Source organism: Humulus lupulus, chromosome 8 (genome assembly GCF_963169125.1).
Source record: "Humulus lupulus chromosome 8, drHumLupu1.1, whole genome shotgun sequence".
NCBI lineage: Eukaryota > Viridiplantae > Streptophyta > Magnoliopsida > Rosales > Cannabaceae > Humulus > Humulus lupulus.
This window is the reverse complement of record NC_084800.1, coordinates 81,462,905-81,483,011: the sequence shown is the minus strand read 5'-3', so window position 1 is coordinate 81,483,011 and position 20,107 is coordinate 81,462,905. Positions and strand designations below refer to the sequence as shown.

The 20,107-nt window shown below is 32.5% G+C and overlaps 2 protein-coding genes across 2 annotated transcripts; one reads left to right on the top strand and one right to left on the bottom strand.

Annotated features, from left to right (window-relative positions):
- Nucleotides 1–2,691: 2,691 nt before the first annotated feature.
- Nucleotides 2,692–3,993, bottom strand: LOC133793924 (uncharacterized). The gene is made up of 2 exons (XM_062231153.1): nt 3,686–3,993; nt 2,692–3,234 (listed from the first exon to the last, which is right to left on the bottom strand). The coding sequence occupies exons 1-2, from the start codon at nt 3,884–3,886 to the stop codon at nt 2,710–2,712; spliced, it is 726 nt and encodes a 241-aa protein (XP_062087137.1). The 5' UTR covers nt 3,887–3,993; the 3' UTR covers nt 2,692–2,709.
- Nucleotides 3,994–9,403: 5,410 nt separating this feature from the next.
- Nucleotides 9,404–19,607, top strand: LOC133797946 (protein ZINC INDUCED FACILITATOR-LIKE 1-like). The gene is made up of 17 exons (XM_062236082.1): nt 9,404–9,716; nt 13,078–13,118; nt 13,990–14,050; nt 14,151–14,253; nt 14,359–14,461; nt 15,581–15,634; nt 15,969–16,031; nt 16,359–16,408; nt 16,810–16,885; nt 16,979–17,200; nt 17,296–17,383; nt 17,461–17,546; nt 17,638–17,745; nt 18,049–18,093; nt 18,225–18,313; nt 19,177–19,220; nt 19,356–19,607. The coding sequence occupies exons 1-17, from the start codon at nt 9,551–9,553 to the stop codon at nt 19,448–19,450; spliced, it is 1,494 nt and encodes a 497-aa protein (XP_062092066.1). The 5' UTR covers nt 9,404–9,550; the 3' UTR covers nt 19,451–19,607.
- The last annotated feature ends 500 nt before the right edge of the window (nt 19,608–20,107 follow it).

Below are 20,107 nucleotides of genomic sequence, written 5' to 3'. Positions count from 1 at the left end.
ATTTTGAGGGCAATGACGACCAAGAAACAGAGGTCCTTTCTCAAGCTTTGAGCCTGAGTCCACTGTCGTACCAAATACCGAGGCAAACAACATGTAGAAGTAGACCCCGTAGAGAAGATCGCCAAACACCTGGTACTAGTAGTAGTCGTCCAGACGGAACAAATGATGCTAGAGAATTTAGTGATCCACTCTCTTCTTCGACATATTATAGTAAATTCAAAGCTCAGATGTTTACAAGAGAAGACATTGAGGATAATAGTCACTATATATCTATGGGTGGCACATCGGGCGGGGAGATTCATTTAGGAAAGTTTTTCAGAGACAAGGAACATTTAAAAAAGGTTGCTGGCTTGTTTGCAATGAAGAAGGGATTCGACTTTATAGTTAAGAAGTCTGGTACTGATGTTTGGTATATTACATGCAAGGATCCTGATTGTGGGTGGAGGTTAAGAGGGAAGAAGAAGCAACTTTCTAACATGTTCGAGGTGACAGCATTTGAAAATGTACACACATGTTCCCTCGATGTTCGAAAAAAAGATAACCGTCAAGCATCACCTTTGGTAGTTGCCGAACTGATCAAGGATAAATTCTCAGTTAACGGTTCAGATTATTTAGCCTCCAAAATAAGAGAAGATATGAAGAATTCTTTCGGGATCGAAATGAGTTATGAGAAGGCTTGGAGATGCAGAGAGAAAGCACTCCACATAGTTAGGGGTACGCCTGAAGCTTCATATTCGAAGTTACCTGGGTACTTGCACATGCTGCGGTTGAACAATCCCGATTCCATTACTGATTTCAAGGTAGACGAGGGTCGCTTCAAGTATTGCTTTTTTTCTCTGGGTGCTTGTAGGCGGGGATTCAAGTTTTGTCGACCTGTTATATGTATTGATGGGTCCTTCTTGAAAACTAGGTATGGTGGCCAAATGTTGTGTGCCGTGGCATTGGATTCAGACAGCCACATATTTCCGATTGCTTTCGCAATGGTTGACAGTGAGAACCACGACTCTTGGACCTATTTCATGAGGAAGTTGAAACAAGCGATTGGTGATGTTGAGAACTTAGCATTCGTATCGGATAGGCATCAAAGCATTGTTCATGCTTTGGAACTTGTCTTCCCTGATGCACCCCATGGCGCATGCTACCACCACATTATTATGAACGTGGCTAGCAAGTTCAAGACTGATTGCTTCACGGATCATATTTACAGTTGTGCATACTCGTATAAGAAGACAGATTTTGAAAGAGAATTTGAAAAGATAAAAGCAATGGATGTTCGAGTTGCACTATATCTTGAGGGCATTGGATTTGAAAGATGGGTTCGTGCGTACTTTCCAGGGGACCGTTACAATGTAATGACAAGTAATTGGGCTGAAAGTTTCAACAGCAAAACTAAGGACGCAAGAGCCTTCCCGATCACTGCTTTTGTTGAATTCATCAGGTTTACTATTCAAACATGGTTTGCTACTCGAAAGGAAAACGCTGAAAAGTGTAGCACGACTCTATCACCAGTTATGGAAGGGGACTTGTCATGTCAATTTGAGAAATCTCGGTTCTTAAGCGTCGACAGAGCTGGACCTTATACATTTAATGTCCACCCCGGAGGAACAGTTCAGAGCGGTGGTATAGTTGATTTGGAGGCACGACAATGCAGTTGCGGCCTATTCCAAATCATGAAGATTCCTTGTCCACATGCATGTGCTGCTGCTCAAGAACGAAATATTAGCATGTACGCATTGTGCTCTCAATATTACACAAGAGAGAGTTGGAAGAGCACATATGAGGGGACAATTATGCCAGTTGGTGATGAGGATGATTGGGAATTGCCTGAAGACATTAAGAACATCCAAGTTGGAGTACCGATTGAGAAGAAACCTGTAGGCCGACCGAAGAAGCAAAAGGTCGGACGAATTAGGAAAAATCGATATCCTTCTAATGGAGACAAGGTTGTGATACAACGATGTTGTAGCAAGTGTGGTGGTAAAGGGCACAACAAAGCGTCTTGCAAGTACCGAGGTTAACTTGTTTTGTTTGTATTCTAGTTGACCTATTATGTTTTATTTCTGCTTGAACTAGTAATATTTGTTATGTGCTGGATTTTGCAGGTTTTTTTCTATTTTTTTCTCCATTATGAAACTCTTAAATATGTAATAATCCAGCGTTGGTTCGATAGTGCACGATTCCGGTACGACAATGCACGATATTGTTTGTTGTAGGATTATTTAAATGTATCTTACAATATGGTACGACGTTGCTCGATGTAGTACGATAGTTAATGTACGACATTAGGGTACGATAATGTACGATATTGGTCCGATAATGGTACGATGGTATGGTTTCAGGACTGTTCGTGAAATTTGTGAGGCAAGTGAGGGTACGATAGAGTACGATAGTGATCGATGATAGTACGATGCAAAGATTAAACACATTAAAATGTAGTAATTACAAAAAGAGCAATCAAAAAAATTATACAATTCAAAAAAATTAAGACCGTTCAACATAAGTTTTGGTAGAATAAGTCTACACACCACCTTTGCCTAAAAAGTTTCATATTATTGTCAGTTACATTATCAAATGGTAGTTGTAGAAGCTTATGTTCAATATGCTCAATTACGTAACATCCGCAATCGCCACTGCATTAGAAAATAAACAATAATTTAATAAAGTTTTGTAATTAAGAAATAATAATTAATATGTGATATTTAATAAAGTTCACCTGGATTTTGTTTGCGGTACGAATTCACGTGGAATGAGTTTCCAATCGAAGGGTCTGACCTGACTCTCTGATGCTGTCAACTGAGGCGCGAGTATAACGTCATGGTTCTCAAATAAACCGGACTGTCGCAAGACCGACGGGAAAATGGTACACCAGTCAACCATCAAGCTGATCAAATCGTTTTCGGAAATTGATCCAATACTGGAGTCAAAGATGTTGAGCATCCACCCATTCAGGTCTGCCTCTACAGCTACCCAATGCATTTGGTCTTTCAAGAAGAGGGCAAAATAAATGAACTCCTTGTTCTGCCAACTCGGTAAGAACTGGACTGCATCACCCCTAACCAGGTCCAATATACTGTCATCCCAACTAAATCTAGAGTAGTCAGAACCTGGAAAAGCGTCCCACCGACCCTTCAATGATTCGGGAAAAATTGTAGGCATAACAACACATTTCTGAGGGTACACGTTAGGATAAAATTCTAGACGCCTCCTCATGAGATGAAATGCTGCATCTAAATGCTACATTAAAGGAAAATTAAGTCAGTAACCACAATATCGTACCAAAATAAACAAACAAAAAAACTATCAGACATGAATATAGTAACTATCGTACCCCAATCGTACCATTATCGTACCCCAATCGTACATGAATATATTAACAATAAAACCTTCTATCGTACCAATATCGTGTTAATGTCGTACCATCATCGTACCTTTATGGCAAAAACTAGTATTATACACCATCGTACCCACTGTCGTACCATCATCGTACATTATCGTACTACCATCGTACCACTATCGTGCTAATGTCGTACCACCATCGTACCATTGACATAAACAGTTTATAATTTGACACTTATAATTATCGTACTACTTTCGTACCATATCGTACCCATATCGTACCACTATATATAGAAACATTTAAATAAATTTTCAACATTATTTAATTATGAAGTTATAGAAAACTTACAGAGTCAGAAAGCCATGTCCTCGGAGTATGCAGTTTCAGGAACCAAGCAGCATCGTGTGTCCCTGAGAAGCATTCCCTCGGATATTTATTCCCAATGGTGCCAAGCAACCACTTGTGAAAGGTCATAAGTAATTTACCATCAACAACCCTCAATGGATCCACATTCACTGCTGTCTTCGATTTCTTATTCCTTTTCCTCATTGCAGTGTACTCATCGAACCACCTAGGCCTCTTTCTTTCTCTCCTCTTCTCCGGTGCTGGTGGAGCTATGTTTAAGAATTGTACTTCAGAATCTTCAGTATCTCCGATTACAGTAATTTGCATATCCTCTGGTGTGCGAAAAATGTGATCATCTACATCATCAGGTCTGTAATCGTTAGGGAGAATGTCTTCATCTACAGGAGACTGAGGGCCTTCTTCAGTGGACTGAGGGTGTGGATCTGGAACTGGCCTACTAAGATCTTCCATCATTGTCATAAGCTTCTGCAATTGACCCAAGATCTCGGACTGACCTTTAATAAGGGCACTTTGTTGCCCTTCAACCTTTTCCAACCTGGCCAAAATCATAGAGTAGTCTGGTTGCTCAGCTTGGGAGGAGGTGCTGGCATGAGGTGTTGATGGGGGAACCTCAGGTGCCTCAGGTTGAGCTGGTGGAACCTCCTTAAAAATATTTGCTGCTTCTGCTTGCTCAGCTAACTTCTCAGCAAGCTTTTCAGCCTGGCTCTGTAAGGCTTCCTGTGTAGGCTGTCCATCGGGACCCACCTCTAGTTCCTCTAACCCCATGTCCACATACAATGGGGCTTCATTGTCTGTAAGGGTCCTCACATACTGTTCTTCAGCAGGTCGGGCACACAGGTAGGGGTATACTGTCAACTGCCACAAAAAACAATGCATATTTAGATTGGAAAGTAAAACAATATATCATGTCAATTGGTAAACTATCGTACCCCAATCGTACCCATATCGTACCCATATCATGCAATTATCGTACCCATATCGTACCCATAACATAACAATATCGTACCCGTAAGTGAGAATTGCTTGCTAACTATCGTACCATCATCGTACAACATCGTACCAATATCGTACCACTACTACTACATTAACAAAGAATACATATCGTACCCCCATCGGACCATCATCGTACCAAATCGTATCACTTAGTCAGTTTTCAAACAGTTGACAAAAAACCACAAAATAACCCCATAATCGTACTCAAATCGTACTCTATCGTATTCCTATCGTGCAGTACCCATAAAATTGCATATCTAGAAAAAAATATAGAACATTCAAAAGTAAAGTAAAAGCTCACCTTTTTGGCAAACAACTTAATAAGTTGCTCTTTGTGTATCTCTACTTTCTCCTTGCTCTGCCAGTTGATCATTCTTGGTATGCCTTGGCCCAATCTCACAGCATGATCCTGACCCAACTCAATGATGGACTCAAAAGCCCAATACTGCAATGCTGCAGCATACCCATAAATAGAGTACTTGGCCTCCTTTTGAGTCTTTCCTTTCTCAATCTTCTTCTGTAAATGCTTCTTCATTTCAACAAAGTCTTTTTGACAAGTTTGTAACAACTTCTGGTATGATATCTTCCCCCACGGGTACTGGAAAAAGAAGTCAACATCGTTTACCATCTTCAACATGTCAGTCCAAACCATCAACTTCTCCTCACGACCTTTCAAAACACCCTCAACTAATAAGCACAAACTCATCTTGTACACATCATCAACTATTTGACAACTCTCAAAAGTTCTGCGCAGTTGCCCTATGCTCACTTGGGAATGACCATTGAAGTACTCAAGAATTAACCGATCCGAAGTGGTCTTCGCTTTAATCTCAGCTTCAGACGGTCCGGCCTCAAAATTTAAACCAGTAACTAAAGCGAACTCCAATTGGCTAAATCTACATCTTTTTTTCCCAATATAAAACTGGACTTCGTCAGTCTTCTCCCCTCTGAATTTGTGCAACAACAATTGATGGACTAAGGCACCAGAAAAATTTAATGGTTCCGCCATGAAGAACTGTTTGAAAGGGGATTCCTTCACCCTATCCAATAAACCACACTGTATAAATTTTGCTTTAATCTTTGGAAAGTACCAACTGCCGCGCCAAGTGATACGTCCCGTAAAATGTTCCTCTACTGGAACTATCAGTTGTGGAGATCTTAAGTTCTGCATAAAACAAATAAATACCCAATTAAATAGAATAACAAAAAAAAACATCAAATTTTATATTCTGCAATATACTATCGAGCAACTATCGGAATCTATCGCACCATATCGGACACCAATGGAAAACTGGAACTATAACATTATCGTGCACAATCGTACCTCACATCGTACACCATCGTATTATAACATACACAACAATTTGTTCCCACTATCGGGCACACATCGTACCCAACATCGTACCCTATCGTACCTCCATCTTCAACCTCAAGTTATCAGAAAACACAACCTATCGTACCACCATCGAACCACTATCGTACCCCTATCGTACACTCATCTTCAACCTGAAGTTATGAGAAACACAAATACTATCGTACCCATATCGACCCACTATCGTACCTTATCGTACCTCTAAAAAACCCAGAAATTTTTTTCAAAATTTTACGGTTTATCAGATGTCACACAGTCAGATTTAACACAGTCAAATTCAACAATACATACTATAACATTTTTTAATGGAGAAGAGATTAAAAAAAACACATACCCTAGACATTTTTGCGCAATGGGGTGTCGGTTTTTCTTCTCCGGTGAGGGGTTGGAGCTTGGTTTTTCTTCGTCTCCGGTGGGGGTTGGGGCTTGGTTTTTCTTCGTCTCCAGTGGGGGTTGGGGCTTGGTTTTTCTACGTCTCCGGTGGGGGTTTTTCCGACCGTCGGGTGAGGGAGAGAGCAGCGTCGGGTGATGGTGGGTGAGGGAGAGAGAAGCGTCGGGTGTGAGTACTTATGTTGCTCGATGGTTTTGTGGGAGTGAAGAGTTGGGATTTGGGAGGGAACGGGAAATGGGCAGGGGAAAAGCCGAAAGGTACGGTTTTTATCAAGTTTTTTTATCACTATCGTGTACCATCGGGTAAAATCGTGTACCATCGTACTATTGGGCAAGCATCGGGCACTTATCGGGTACCATCGTGTACAATCGTACTAATAGGTCTGCATTAACTTAATAACAACTATCGGACATGCATCGGACTCGTATCGATCCATTATCGTACTTAAAGGGTTTGTAGAATGAAAATAAATATCGGGCAACCATCGGGTAGCCATCGAACCTTAATGACCATCGGGTAACCAAAACATATCGGGCAAGCATCGGGTGGCCATCGGACCTCATCACTAACCTTGAAACCCAACAACTATCGTCCCTGCATCGGGCCTATATCGGACACTATCGGGCATTTAGAAAAAAATTCAAGGAACCCAAAAAAACGCAGATTTTCACAGACCACGATTTTCACCAAAAAAACAGCAAAAAATACCAACAAACTACAGATCCAACATCTAAACAGCAATCTAAATTATAAAAACAACCAACAACAACAAGAATCAAAGAAAATTACTTACCCATGTGTATCTTTTTTGCAAGATTTTAGAGAGGAAAGGTATGGGATTTTGTTATGAGAGGGGTATTTTTGGTATTAAATGAAAGATAAGCATTTGTATCATAGGGTGGTTAACTTTGGTTCAAATTTTAATTATTAAGCTAATGTAAGCATGATTTATCAAATTTCCCTAATAAAATTGAACAAAGCAACCCTCAAGGTCGCTTATGGTCACTTAGTGTATTTTAATATAAAGAATAAAATTGAACTAAGTGACCCTCAGGGTCGCTTAGTGTATTTCAACATAAAGACTAAAATTGAACTAAGCGGGTCGCTTATGGTCGCTTTGGGTTGCTTAGTTTAATTTTATTTTTTATGTTAAAAGACACTAAGCGATCACATGGTCGCTTAGTTCAATTTTATTTTTTATGTTAAAATACATTAAGCGACCTGTGGGTCCGTTAGTTCAATTTTATTCCTTATGTCATAGAATGTTGCTTATTGTATTTTAACATTAAGAAGAAAATTACACCGAGATACCCTAAAAGACCCTTAATTTCACTAGGCGATTCTATGAGTTTCATATGGTCTTTTAGTGTAATTTTCAACTCAATATTCATATAATTTTCGGAACAGCGATGAACTCTAACAATGAAAATAAATTTAAAATTATATAATTTTCACTTTTTTCAAATTGTACATCAATTTACTCGAAATCAAAATTATTCTAATCCATTAAACTCATAATCTTAATCATTCTAATTCATTAAACTATAATCATAATCTTACTTGTTCATTTGATGACAACTAACAAAATGTAGTTAATTTCTCCATTGCTGCTTCCATTATATTTTCTTCAAAATAAAGAGCATAAGAGAGAGAGAGTAAGGGAATGAGTGAAAGTGAAACATTGTGGAAATAAGTAAAAGAAAATAAATACCACGAAAAATCTTGTCACCATTGAGGGTGGCTGGAGCTCATCGCCGGCGAACTTTTTAGGGTAGAATGAGGTTGCTGTCTTCAATGAAAAAGAAGAGACAGAGGTATGTGAAAGAGAAAGGAATAAAGGAGGAAGACGATGGACTATTATTTAGGGTTTTGTTATATGTATATCATCAGATTAAAAAAAATGTAATAACTATAAAAATTTATTAAAATAAAAAAGCCATTTTGCAAATATCTGATAAAGTCATTTTGGCAAATTCCTCGTACCCAAACATAGAAACAAAACTCTAACAAACATAAAAACAAAGCATAACAAACTAACTAACACAACCATTAGATTATGTGGTCTTACATACACTACGAATTGGAATTGTTGGCTCCACCGTGCACACACTCAGCATAGTTATTCAAATCTGTGAGGCCATCTTTGGAGCTAGACCCAAACTCAAAAATGGTGAAGCTTCAAACTCAGAAGCGGTGGCCAAAAACTCAGATTTGGGTTGCTATCTCTGAGGCTAGACCCAAAACTCAGATCTACTCCATCGTGCGCGAGAGAGACATTGCAACAAAGGGAGGAGGTGGTGATGGGGTAGTTCGTTGATGGCGTGGCCCTGGGGTGGTTGCGGCCATGTCTGCAAAGGGCTGGGTCTGGGGTGCCGGTGATGAAGAAAACGAAAGAAAAGGGAGTGAGAGACCGTGAGCTATCAAGATTGTCAAATAATAATAATAATAATGCACTTCCAAAAAAAATCATCTGGCCATGTGATGAATTGTGAATAGTCCCTTGTCAAGAGTAAGGGTCACATCAGGACACACAAGCCCAAATCTATTCAGACGAATAAAAAGCGAAATAGAATTTGAATTTTATTGTTGCTCTCATTCTCGCATGAATAACGACAACCATCAACAGTGAAAAAATGAAACATACATTTCCAACATTGACAGAATAAATTATTGCCAGCACAATAAATACTTAATTTATCTCTTTATTTTTATATGTATAATTTTATTTGAAGAAATACTAATAATTATATTCTATATGTAGGGGTAGGATTTGATTGGCGTAGATATAGAGGGTAATATTACGTGGTGTTTCTTACTCCAGCTGGCTGCCTTTGTATTCACTGTTGCAAACCCATCTCTCTCTCCCTTTCTTTGTCTTCAAATATATATATTAAAACCGCCCTTTTTGACTGACTTCAAATCTCCTACGGCTGCTTGCTACAGCTACGGCTGCTTGCTACAGCTAGAGGCAACGTACTTTATCATATCATATAAATATATTATGTAAACGAGAGAGAGAGATTTATTGGTTTCTCATAATTAAAGGATAGTCTCTGTGTGTGTGTGTTTTGGCTTTGTGAAACCAACAAAAATGGAAGGAAATAATGATAAAGATGAGTGTAGAGAGGGGTTGCTTTTGAAGGAGTACTACTACCACCCCGACTGCCCAGGCTGCAAGGTTGAGCAATATAAAAATTTGCAACAAGGTTTCCCTTTTCGAGACCTCTTTCGCATATGGGCTATCGTCATCGCTAGTGGTACGTAATAATAATAATCTTATTCTCTCTCTGTTTTCTTTTCTTTTTTTTTCTGGGTGGAGGGAAGATCCAGAGGAGGATTACAATCTTGGTGGAATTTTTATAACCATTTCTTTTATAAATATATATAAAAAAAAAGTCTATCAGAAATTCAAAATCTGTATGGTTTTACCTGGGGATTCAAAAACCTAACAAAAAAATTAGATTCCTTTACATTTTTACACCATGTTTGGGAGAGATGAGAAAGGTGGACGAAGAGGGGTGTAAGGGGAGAGATAAAGAGAGAAAGAGAAAGAGTAAGCGAGATGAGAGATTCAAACCCATAAATTTCAATCCCTCCAAAAATGGAGGAATCCATAACAAAAAAACAAAACAGAATATACAAAATATCCTTTTTCAAAAAAAGATAATATAGTAATTTTAATAATTAATATCTTTTTCATCAAAATAACTTCACATTATATTATCCTCTCCATTCTTTTTTTTTTCTATTTTTGTTTAAGATCATTCCTATAATCATTCTAACTATCCTGCTCTCTTTCCTTCAACCACCTAGTACCATTGTTTTGTTTGAAATCTCTCATATCTCAATACTATAGTTACTCGACAACTTTGGGAAAGTTTTATTTTTCCGCCCAATAATTTGATCAGCAAACAAAAAAAATATTACTTAAAAATTTATGACCTTATTTTAACTAATAAGGTGATTAGAAGAAAACTTATTGAGAGTCCAAGTGCATATTTGGTTGATGGAGTTGAGTGTACAAACATAACACGTCCAAGCTTGTACTTTGCCAAATGATTTACATATTTGGTAGGTGTTTAATATATATATTTTTTGACGATGGTAAGGAAAGGAAAGAAAAAAAAGCAACTCCTTCTAGCTAGCTCCTCTGAAGTTGGGCCATACATATGTGGACCCATATTGGTTTAGTTGTGATAAACAACTTGTCTTTGTCGTTATCATCCTATCACGGAAGTAATACGTGTAGATATATATATAAATACATATTATATAGATTCAATATAGTTAGCATATAAAACTAGGATTCTCTCCTTATTAATTGATATTATGCATTTCTCTCTGTTGTACTAAAGATTTTCTTGTTACAAGCTGAAAATTATATTCCTGCTTATATGCTTGTGTAGTAATTTGGTGGTGTTTCATCTTTTGTGAAACCAGTTTGGCTTGTTGTTTAAAATTGATTATAATGAATAGGAAGAGGTAACCATAAATTGTGAAATTTATTCATTTGTCAGGATGTATTTATTAATTATTATTATTATTAAAAAATTGGTATAATTGTAATATAAATTTTAAATAAATAAATAATATTATATATAAAAAAAATGACATAGGATTAGTTTGGTACAGCTGAAAGCAGTTGTGGCAAAAAAACGGTTGTGGTAAAAAGCAACAGCTGCAGTTGTGTTGTAGGAAAAAGTTATTAAGTGTTTGGTAAATTATAAATTTTAAAAAATGCGAATTGAAAAAGTAGTATCATTATGTTATATTTGTTTTATTAAAACAAATTCACATATTTAAATTAAATATTTTTTATAAGAAACTATTAAAATGATCATAAACAAAAATATTATACTATATAATATATATTATTATATATCTCTTATATATAATAAGTGTGTAGATAACGGAAATTCTTGGGTTTTTTATTTTTTTAATGTTAACTTTAACAGAATATTCTTATATTTAACGGTAGTTTATAAATATTTAAACTTAAATAAAATAAAATAAATAATTAAAAACAATTAAAATATGATATTTTTTAGATATTTTACAATGATAATTATTTAAAAATAATAAATAATTAAATAAATTAAAATAAGATATTTTACAATAATAATTATTTTAGAATAATAAATAATTAAACAAATTAAAATATGATATTTTTGAGATATTTTATAATGATAATTATTTAAAAATAATAAAATCAAACGTTTTATAACTTAAATAAAATTTAATTAAACTTAAACTCACTTATTAGAATAATATCATATCAACACATAATATAATCTACTTTGAATTAACAACAAATTATTTTTTAAAAAAAACTAGCAAGAAACTTAAATTTAAAATCTACGTATAATATTTAATATTACATTAAACATATAATATAGAATCTATTGTTGTTACTCCTAAATTCAAAAAACTAAAACAAACATAAACTTAAACAAAAATAAATAATTTATTTAATTAAAATAGGATATTTATTTAAAATTTATATGACATTAATATAAATTTAATAAAAATAATTAATAAATAAAACTAAGCAAACATGCATATTGCATATTGCTTGTATCTAGTATATATTATAAAATCAGATGTAGCTAAGATTAGAATTATAATAATAATGATATTATATTTTTGGTCATGATATCATCACAAATATATAAAATTAAGTTATAAACTATAATTTAAAAATACTATGAGAAACAAAAAAATAATGTTATAGTGTATAATAAACTTGATTTGTTAATTTAAACTTACTAAAATTAAATAATATCTAATAAATATAAATTATAAAAATATTTTTTGGACAAAAAAATTTTAAGAACTAAATATTGATATTTTATTATAATATTAATTTATTTTAAGTAATATATAATAAATAAGTTTATTGCAAAAAAATTTCAAAAAATTATTTTTGAAAAAGTTAAAAGTTAAGTTTTATAGAGTTTAGTTTTTAGCTGTAATTTTTGTGTTTCTAACTATTTCTCAAACACTATTATTGTACAACTTACTTTTTACATTACATTGAATAAGGGATATATTTATTATAGTGGGCCGCACATGTATAAGAGCCCTATTGAACAGTTCTCAAATAATATGTGAGTGTATATTTACAAGTTTATCCTCACCAAACCAAATAAGATATGTATCACATTTTTTTTCCTATGTTTCTAATAATGGTGTCTCAGTGCAACGTACCTTTTCAAAATATCACATTGTAAATTGAGTTAATTAGTAAAATAATCTCTCAAAAAAATTATCAAAACTAAATAAATTGTAAAATAACTTTAAAAAATAATATTTTACCAAATAACCCTTAAAACTTTATAAAAAATAATGCTGTCGTTGGCTCTAAAGTCATGGATATGTGGGTCTTATTATAGATCTGGATGTCTAGCTATAGAATTAATAAAAATTATTATAATATTTTTTATCATTTATGTTCACACCTTATTTTTAATATCGGAATAGAAGAGTAAGCTGTGTAGTACGACTCAATATTTAATGGACTTTGATAATGTGATTTATAGTAACATAATATTTTGTTTCATCATGCCTTACGTAACCCTAATTAATATCTTTCCTTTTGATTTTTGCTTAATTTTTCAGCTTTGCCAATATCGTCTCTCTTTCCATTCCTCTATTTCATGGTGAGTCTTACTATTAATTTGTATCAGAATTCTCTTCCTACCTTTCTAAGAATTTATGTATTTATTTATTTGTTCTGTTTTTATCTTCATAATTAAAAGGTTACCAATCAATATCATTAGCCATGAATTTTCCTCATCCATAATTGTCGAGTAATAATAGCCGTTGGATTGTCTTTTCACATAAAGCAGTACTACTAATTTGGCCATTCATATGTCCCCTACTTGATAAATGTTTTGTAAAATCTTTGAACCACAAATTAATTGGCACGTGACTAATAAAGGTAGTGAACTAAATTTTTTGGATTATAAACACTAATATGTGAAATATTTTTTTTAAGAAAAGAAAACTCTAATAATGTTATATGCATGATTACAATACACATGATATGTATTATATATGTTCCACCCACCTTATTATATTATGCTAAAGTTTCTAAATAATGAAAAGTGAACTCCATTTTTAATTACAACTAAAGATTTTTATATATATCTAATATTTTACAGTGTAACTCAAATGATGCCAATTACTAACTTTAATTTCAAAAGTCAAACACGAATGATGCCACTTAATTTAGTGCTAATTAAGTTTATAAAGTATAGTTCACTAAAAACAAGTAGTTGCTGGTAATTTTTTATTTATTTTATTACATGTAGCGTTTAGTCATAACTTAAAGGTAATATTTTATTATATTTTGTCCCTAATAAAAGTACATTTAGTTACATTATTTTTATGATCAAATCTTTTAGCTACAATATTATAAAGATGATATATTTATTTAGTTACATTTTTTTCTACAAATCGTGACCATGTCTAAAATTAAAATATTTCTAATTTGTTAATTGATTGTGTCAATGTCATTTGCATTTGCAGATTAGGGATTTAAATGTTGCTAAACGAGAGGAGGATATTGGATTCTATGCTGGTTATGTTGGTGAGTTTATTTATTCAGTATAATTATATAATTATTTTCTTATTTATAATTAAATTTTTAATTAAAAATAACTGACAAAATTACTTGAAAATATGTGAAGGATCTTCGTATATGTTGGGCAGAGCACTGACATCTGTTTTATGGGGATATGTGGCCGATCGCTATGGTAGAAAACCAGTCATAATAATAGGAACTTTCACAGTGTTAGTAACTTAATGATTTCGTTGTACTGATTTATCTCAAAGTGTATACTATGTTATTATTATTGTGTTTTGACGGTGTTCTTTTTTTTTTTTTATTTACCTCAGGGTTATTTTCAACACTTTGTTTGGACTTAGTGTGAACTTTTGGATGGCCCTAGCTACCCGGTTTCTTCTTGGATGTTTGAATGGTTTACTTGGCCCAATAAAGGTACCACCATAGTACTCGTTTTCCTATGCCTTGAGTTTACCACTCAGATAAAGATGAAAATTTCCACCAATTATATACATAGGATACTTTTATGGTGTATATTTATTGTATTTGTGGCTCGTTAATAGTTTTTAGCACGATTTTTTTATGATTGTATTTATTTTAATTATTTAAAGTAACTTATAAATTCTAAATAATTTACAGTGTTAAAAATTAAGTTCAAATAGGTTGTTGGATGCGTGATTAATTTTTTTTATAAGCATGAAAAATTTGTTTGAACCTAGTTTTCGGCATGGTAAAGTATTCGGAATTTCTTGAAATTTACATGATGCTCTAAATAAATACAATATACACGGTCATAAAAAAAATTGCACAAAAAATGATCACGAGCTGGGAAACACAAAAAGTGCATACCTTTTAGGTATACACCATATAATTATCTTATAAACATATTAGTTAAATGAAAATTCTTTGTAGTGACGTCTTTTGTTTTATGGGTGTCATTTTTCTTCTACCCGTAGGAATACCTCTATTTTTGGTACGTGGAGAAATTATAACTCAATTTTTTATATATATAACGGTGTTAGTTGTAGTTATAGCAGGTATTTCACCAGTTTTCGAGATTTTAATTGCTGAAATCAAGTTTGAAACAGTAAGTTAAAGTGTGCAACTGATTGTTTCAATATTGATTTTGACACCGTAAATTATTTAATATTTAATTTACTGTTTCCACCTCAATTTGGATACCATAAATCCCAAAAACTGGGGGATACTTACCGTCGTATAAAAATACTTAGGTTTTTATGGACCAAAAATAGAGAGTCCTTTCATGGAAAAACAAGATTGTCACCCAAAGAAGCTCTCGATTTTTGGGATGTTGTTTAGTGTTTTATAATAGTTTAAACTATTCCGAGTCGGATAATAGTTTTTCTATACACGCACCACTTATTCTTTAGTTTTTTTTTTTGAGAAAATACTGATTATTTATTGTTGGGTCTTTCTTATTTGGTCAAGGTGATTTTACTCCTAACCATTATAATATTAGCTTGATTATAGTAAACTTTTACCTAATTACTTGTCAATTAATATATTAAACTTTTTAATTGTATTAATTGGCAGGCTTATGCAAGTGAATTATTCCGCGAAGAATACCAAGCTATAGGAATCTCAACGGTGAGATCACACAAGTGTACTAATTAAATACATATGATAAAAATGAAAGTTAAATGATACATAACAAAACTAAATGAATATTTAAAGATTTTGCAATAGAATTGATATGAATTATGATTTTTCATTAATCAAAGATTAACGGAGTTATTTATATTTTATAAATGACTTGATGACATAATATTTTTATATTTGTTTCATTCCTGAAAGATCTCCTAGTTATAAAATTTTAGAACTAAATGATCAAAAAAGCTATAAAACAAAAATTATTTGATAGTGACTAATTATACATTAATATGATTTTAATTATTTGCAATAAATAATATTTTGATATCAGGTTAGTACGGCATGGGGCATAGGGTTGATCATAGGCCCGGCTTTGGGAGGCTTTTTAGCTCAGGTACTTCTAAATAATTATTGTTCGTTTCTTTTTAATTTTATTCTAAATATTAGGGTTTATCATGAGCTTAATATTAATGTCATAATTCATAATAAATCATTTAAAATTTGTAATTTAATTTTCGAACTGTTTAAATGCTTTAAATGATTTGTTTTTGTATATATTGGTTGAACATGATAATATTAAAATTGGATTGAAGATGTTGATTCAAGAACCAACTTTTTATTTCCAAATATTGTGTGAATAATTAATCCTTTGATGGCATAATACTAGACCATTTAACCATCTTTAATAATTTCTAATATTTTTCTTCATTTTTTTATTCAGCCAGCAGACAAATATCCAAATATTATTTCACAAAATTCATTCCTTGGGAGGTACTCTATTTATTTATTTATTCAATTTAATTTCACCAATAAGGAGAATGAACAATAATTTATGTACATCTAATCTTGGGCACAAAATAAATAATAATAATACATTAAACCTCTAATTTTAATCTCTTAGTCAATATCCATTCCTAAAATTACATATTAGAGTATTTGAATATGCGTGGTAAACTGGAATATCAGTAACTCTGTTTTCGACAATGTAAACTATTCGAAATTTTTCGAAAATTTACAGAAAGGATGTTGTAACTACAACGAACACTACCGTGACAAAAAATTGGAAATAAAAATACTCTGATATATGTTTTTAGAAACAAAAGTTGACTAAGAGGTTGAAATAGGTGGGTAATTCTAGCACCCCTCTAATGATAGTATTTTCTTTTATGCAGGTTTCCATATTTCTTACCTTGCTTTTGTATATCAATTTTTGCTCTTGGAGTAGCTATTCCTTGTTTTTGGCTTCCGGTTAGTATTTTTATCCATATTTTTTTTTTATTTGCATATTAATTTTCACAATCATAATTTATATTATTTATTTTTTACTTACAACTATTACAGGAAACATTACACAATCACAGTGGAAATAACAGATCGTCAAGCAGTAACCTGATTGAAGGGTTGGAAGCAGCACATTCTTTCACTTTTGAGACTGAGAATTATAAAGCTGAGGATCATCAGAAGCAAACTCATTCCAAGAAAAGCCTTTTGAAAAATTGGCCCTTAATGTCATCTATAATTGTTTATTCAGTTTTCTCACTTCATGACATGGCATACTCAGAGGTAATAATACTATTATTAATCGTACAATTTATTACATGTTCTCATATTACGTGAGGTTTAAGTGACAATAATTAAGCTTTTATTTATTTATTTAGATTTTCTCATTATGGGCTGTGAGTCCCAAAAAGTTTGGGGGCTTGAGTTACTCAACTCAGAATGTTGGTGAAGTTCTTGCTTTCTCAGGTGTGCATTTGATCATTATTGGTTAATATTTGATATACTTTTACATATCTATAAACTCATGCAATGTTTCATTCTAGGTTGTGGTCTAATGGTCTTCCAAACGCTATTATACCCGTACGTGGAAAATCTAATTGGCCCAATAATGGTCTCTCGTATTGGAGGGGTAATGTTCTTTGGAAAAGGCAACTATTTCTTTATAACATATTCTTCGATTTTGTACTAATTTTGTATCATATTTTGTCCTCTATAAACAGATCATATCAATACCTCTATTGGCATGTTACCCATTCATAGCTTTGCTGTCAGGCTTCACCGTTTGGATCTTGATAAACATTGCATCACTGATAAAGAATGTCTTATGTGTAAGTTAATATTATATATAAATCTCATAAATTAAACTTTTAATTTGATTATAAATGGGCTCAAAAAGGAATGAGGAATAGAGTTAAATTGTTAGCAAAATGTCATTGTCAAGCTTCAAATTTCTAATGTAGAAGGTACATTAATATTGCTATCTATATTAATGTCTAAATTAAAGAGGTTTATTAGTTAATTTCAATGGTCATAAAAACAGAAATTACCATAGGAAAGTTAAGGTATTCAACTTTGGTGTTTTCTTGTAACCCTCTTATTACTTGCTTGGACTAACATTTTTATGTGACCAGATCTCCATTGTCACTGGCATGTTCATTCTGCAAAACAGAGCAGTGGTATTTTGTTCTTTTCTCTCTCTCTCTTTTATTTATTTATTTTAAAATCATGAATTGGATCTGATTTAGGTAGTAAATAAATTATTAAGATCAATGGTTAATTAGGTGTCATAAAATTAATGTAACAACAGGATCAAGATCAAAGAGGTGCTGCTAATGGCATTGCTATGACTGCAATGTCTTTATTTAAAGCTGTCGGTCCTGCTGCTGGTGGTGCAATGTAAGTAATAATCAATCTTTTTTATTTTCCTAATCAATAATAGATTTGAGAGAGAAATGATGAAGATTTCTCAAACACCATATTAATAACATATATATTTATGGCACGATTATAGTAGTGTGCGATTTTTATGCATTACTATAGTAAATCGTATATTTTTAAACACATGTATAAGTTATGGTTCTAATTTTTTATGACAGTGTTTATTGTAGTCACAACGAATATACTCTAAATTTTCAAGAAAATCTGAATAATATAGTGTACCGAAACAGGTTCCAAACTTTTAGTCCAAACTTTTAGTTTTGTCACGAGCGTAAATATTAGTTTAGATTCTATTTTCGGTATTATAAATTATTCAGATTTTTTTAAAACTTGCAAGAGCTTTGTTGTGACTATAAAATGAATACTATGGTATAAAAATAATTAGCGTTACATGTGTAAAAATATACCATATATATCTTACCCCTCATTTCAATTATTAAAAAAAAGTACATGTATCCAAGACAGCTTTTAATATGCATATTGTTAGACCTTTGATAGGTTAAATTGACTCCTTAGCTAAGTTAGCTCTATCTAAGGAGGAGCATATGTTATGGCATCTTATGCATTTATTGTATTAACTCTTGTATTTAAGCCGATGGTTATTATCAATGATACTCTTTTTCATCTTGAGCTTTTTTCCCAAAAAAGTTTTGCTTTCCAGGTTTTAACGAGGCCAAGTCTTTCCTTAAAAAAAAGGGGTTATGATTGGCTTCCTAAATTAAAAATCCTTATGTTTTTTTCCTAACAATTCTAAGTTATGAACTTATGATTTATCTTGCATATAAAAATCACTCCCTTTGTTAATTATTTGTATTCTACAGATTCTCTTGGGCAGAAAAGCGTTTGAACGCACCCATCCTACCAGGTAATATATATATGTATATATCATATATTCTTGTTCATATAGAATTGTCCTTTTTTTATTGTTAATATTAATATTTCAACAAAAGTTGTGAGAATCTCTACTAAATAGTAATACTGGTGCTCTATTTTAATGCAGGTATGCAGATGGTTTTCTTCATCCTCAATTTGGTTGAGGCCATCGGAGTGCTATTGACATTTAAACCATTTTTAATAGCACCTTCAGTTGCTTAATTAAATGTATTTTTTATTAAATTTCATTATATGCAAAATTAAAGGTCAAATAAATGAAATACTCGATCGATATGCCTGAGTTATGATTGAATACTTCTATTCTTCATGATCATGAAGATGATGTAAATTTATATTTATATTTATATTTATATTTATATATTTAGTGGAGCCAGTGAAATTAAGTTTGAGACAAAATGGATGTTTCATTCAGCACAAAATTTTACAATCAATATTAGCCGTATGAAAATGACCTCTATCTTACACTACAAATCACACAAAAAGAAGAATAGCACCAAAATAAAAAATAATAATAAAAAAAGCAATAAATTATATGGAATTATGTTAATGTATTGTATGTAATATAAATACACAATATTTTATTTTGTACTTAATTATGGCATTGCTCCCAAAAATATATATATAGGCACTTGTTAATCTCACGCTTGTTTTTTTTAGTAGAACTAGTGTCACATTTAATATGTGCTCTCCATTTGTATGACTTTTTTATCTGATGGTTGCTAGTTAAGCTAATTGTTTAATGTTACTTTCTGTAATATTTATTTGTGGTATTTGCGGCATAAATACTTAATATTTTTGACTTTATACACTTATATACCCAATATTTTTTTTTACGGCAAAAATATCAAACGTTATGTT

Bases quoted from the DNA above. Each gene is read 5' to 3' on its own strand.
- LOC133793924 (XM_062231153.1), bottom strand. From the start codon at position 3,886: ATGAGGAAAAGGAATAAGAAATCGAAGACAGCAGTGAATGTGGATCCA. The intron at 3,235-3,685 runs GTAAGTTTTCTA...CCTTTAATGTAG, and splicing joins GGACATGGCTTTCTGACTCT to CATTTAGATGCAGCATTTCA.
- LOC133797946 (XM_062236082.1), top strand. From the start codon at position 9,551: ATGGAAGGAAATAATGATAAAGATGAGTGTAGAGAGGGGTTGCTTTTG. The intron at 17,384-17,460 runs GTGTGCATTTGA...GTTTCATTCTAG, and splicing joins TGAAGTTCTTGCTTTCTCAG to GTTGTGGTCTAATGGTCTTC. The intron at 18,094-18,224 runs GTATTTTGTTCT...ATGTAACAACAG, and splicing joins TTCTGCAAAACAGAGCAGTG to GATCAAGATCAAAGAGGTGC.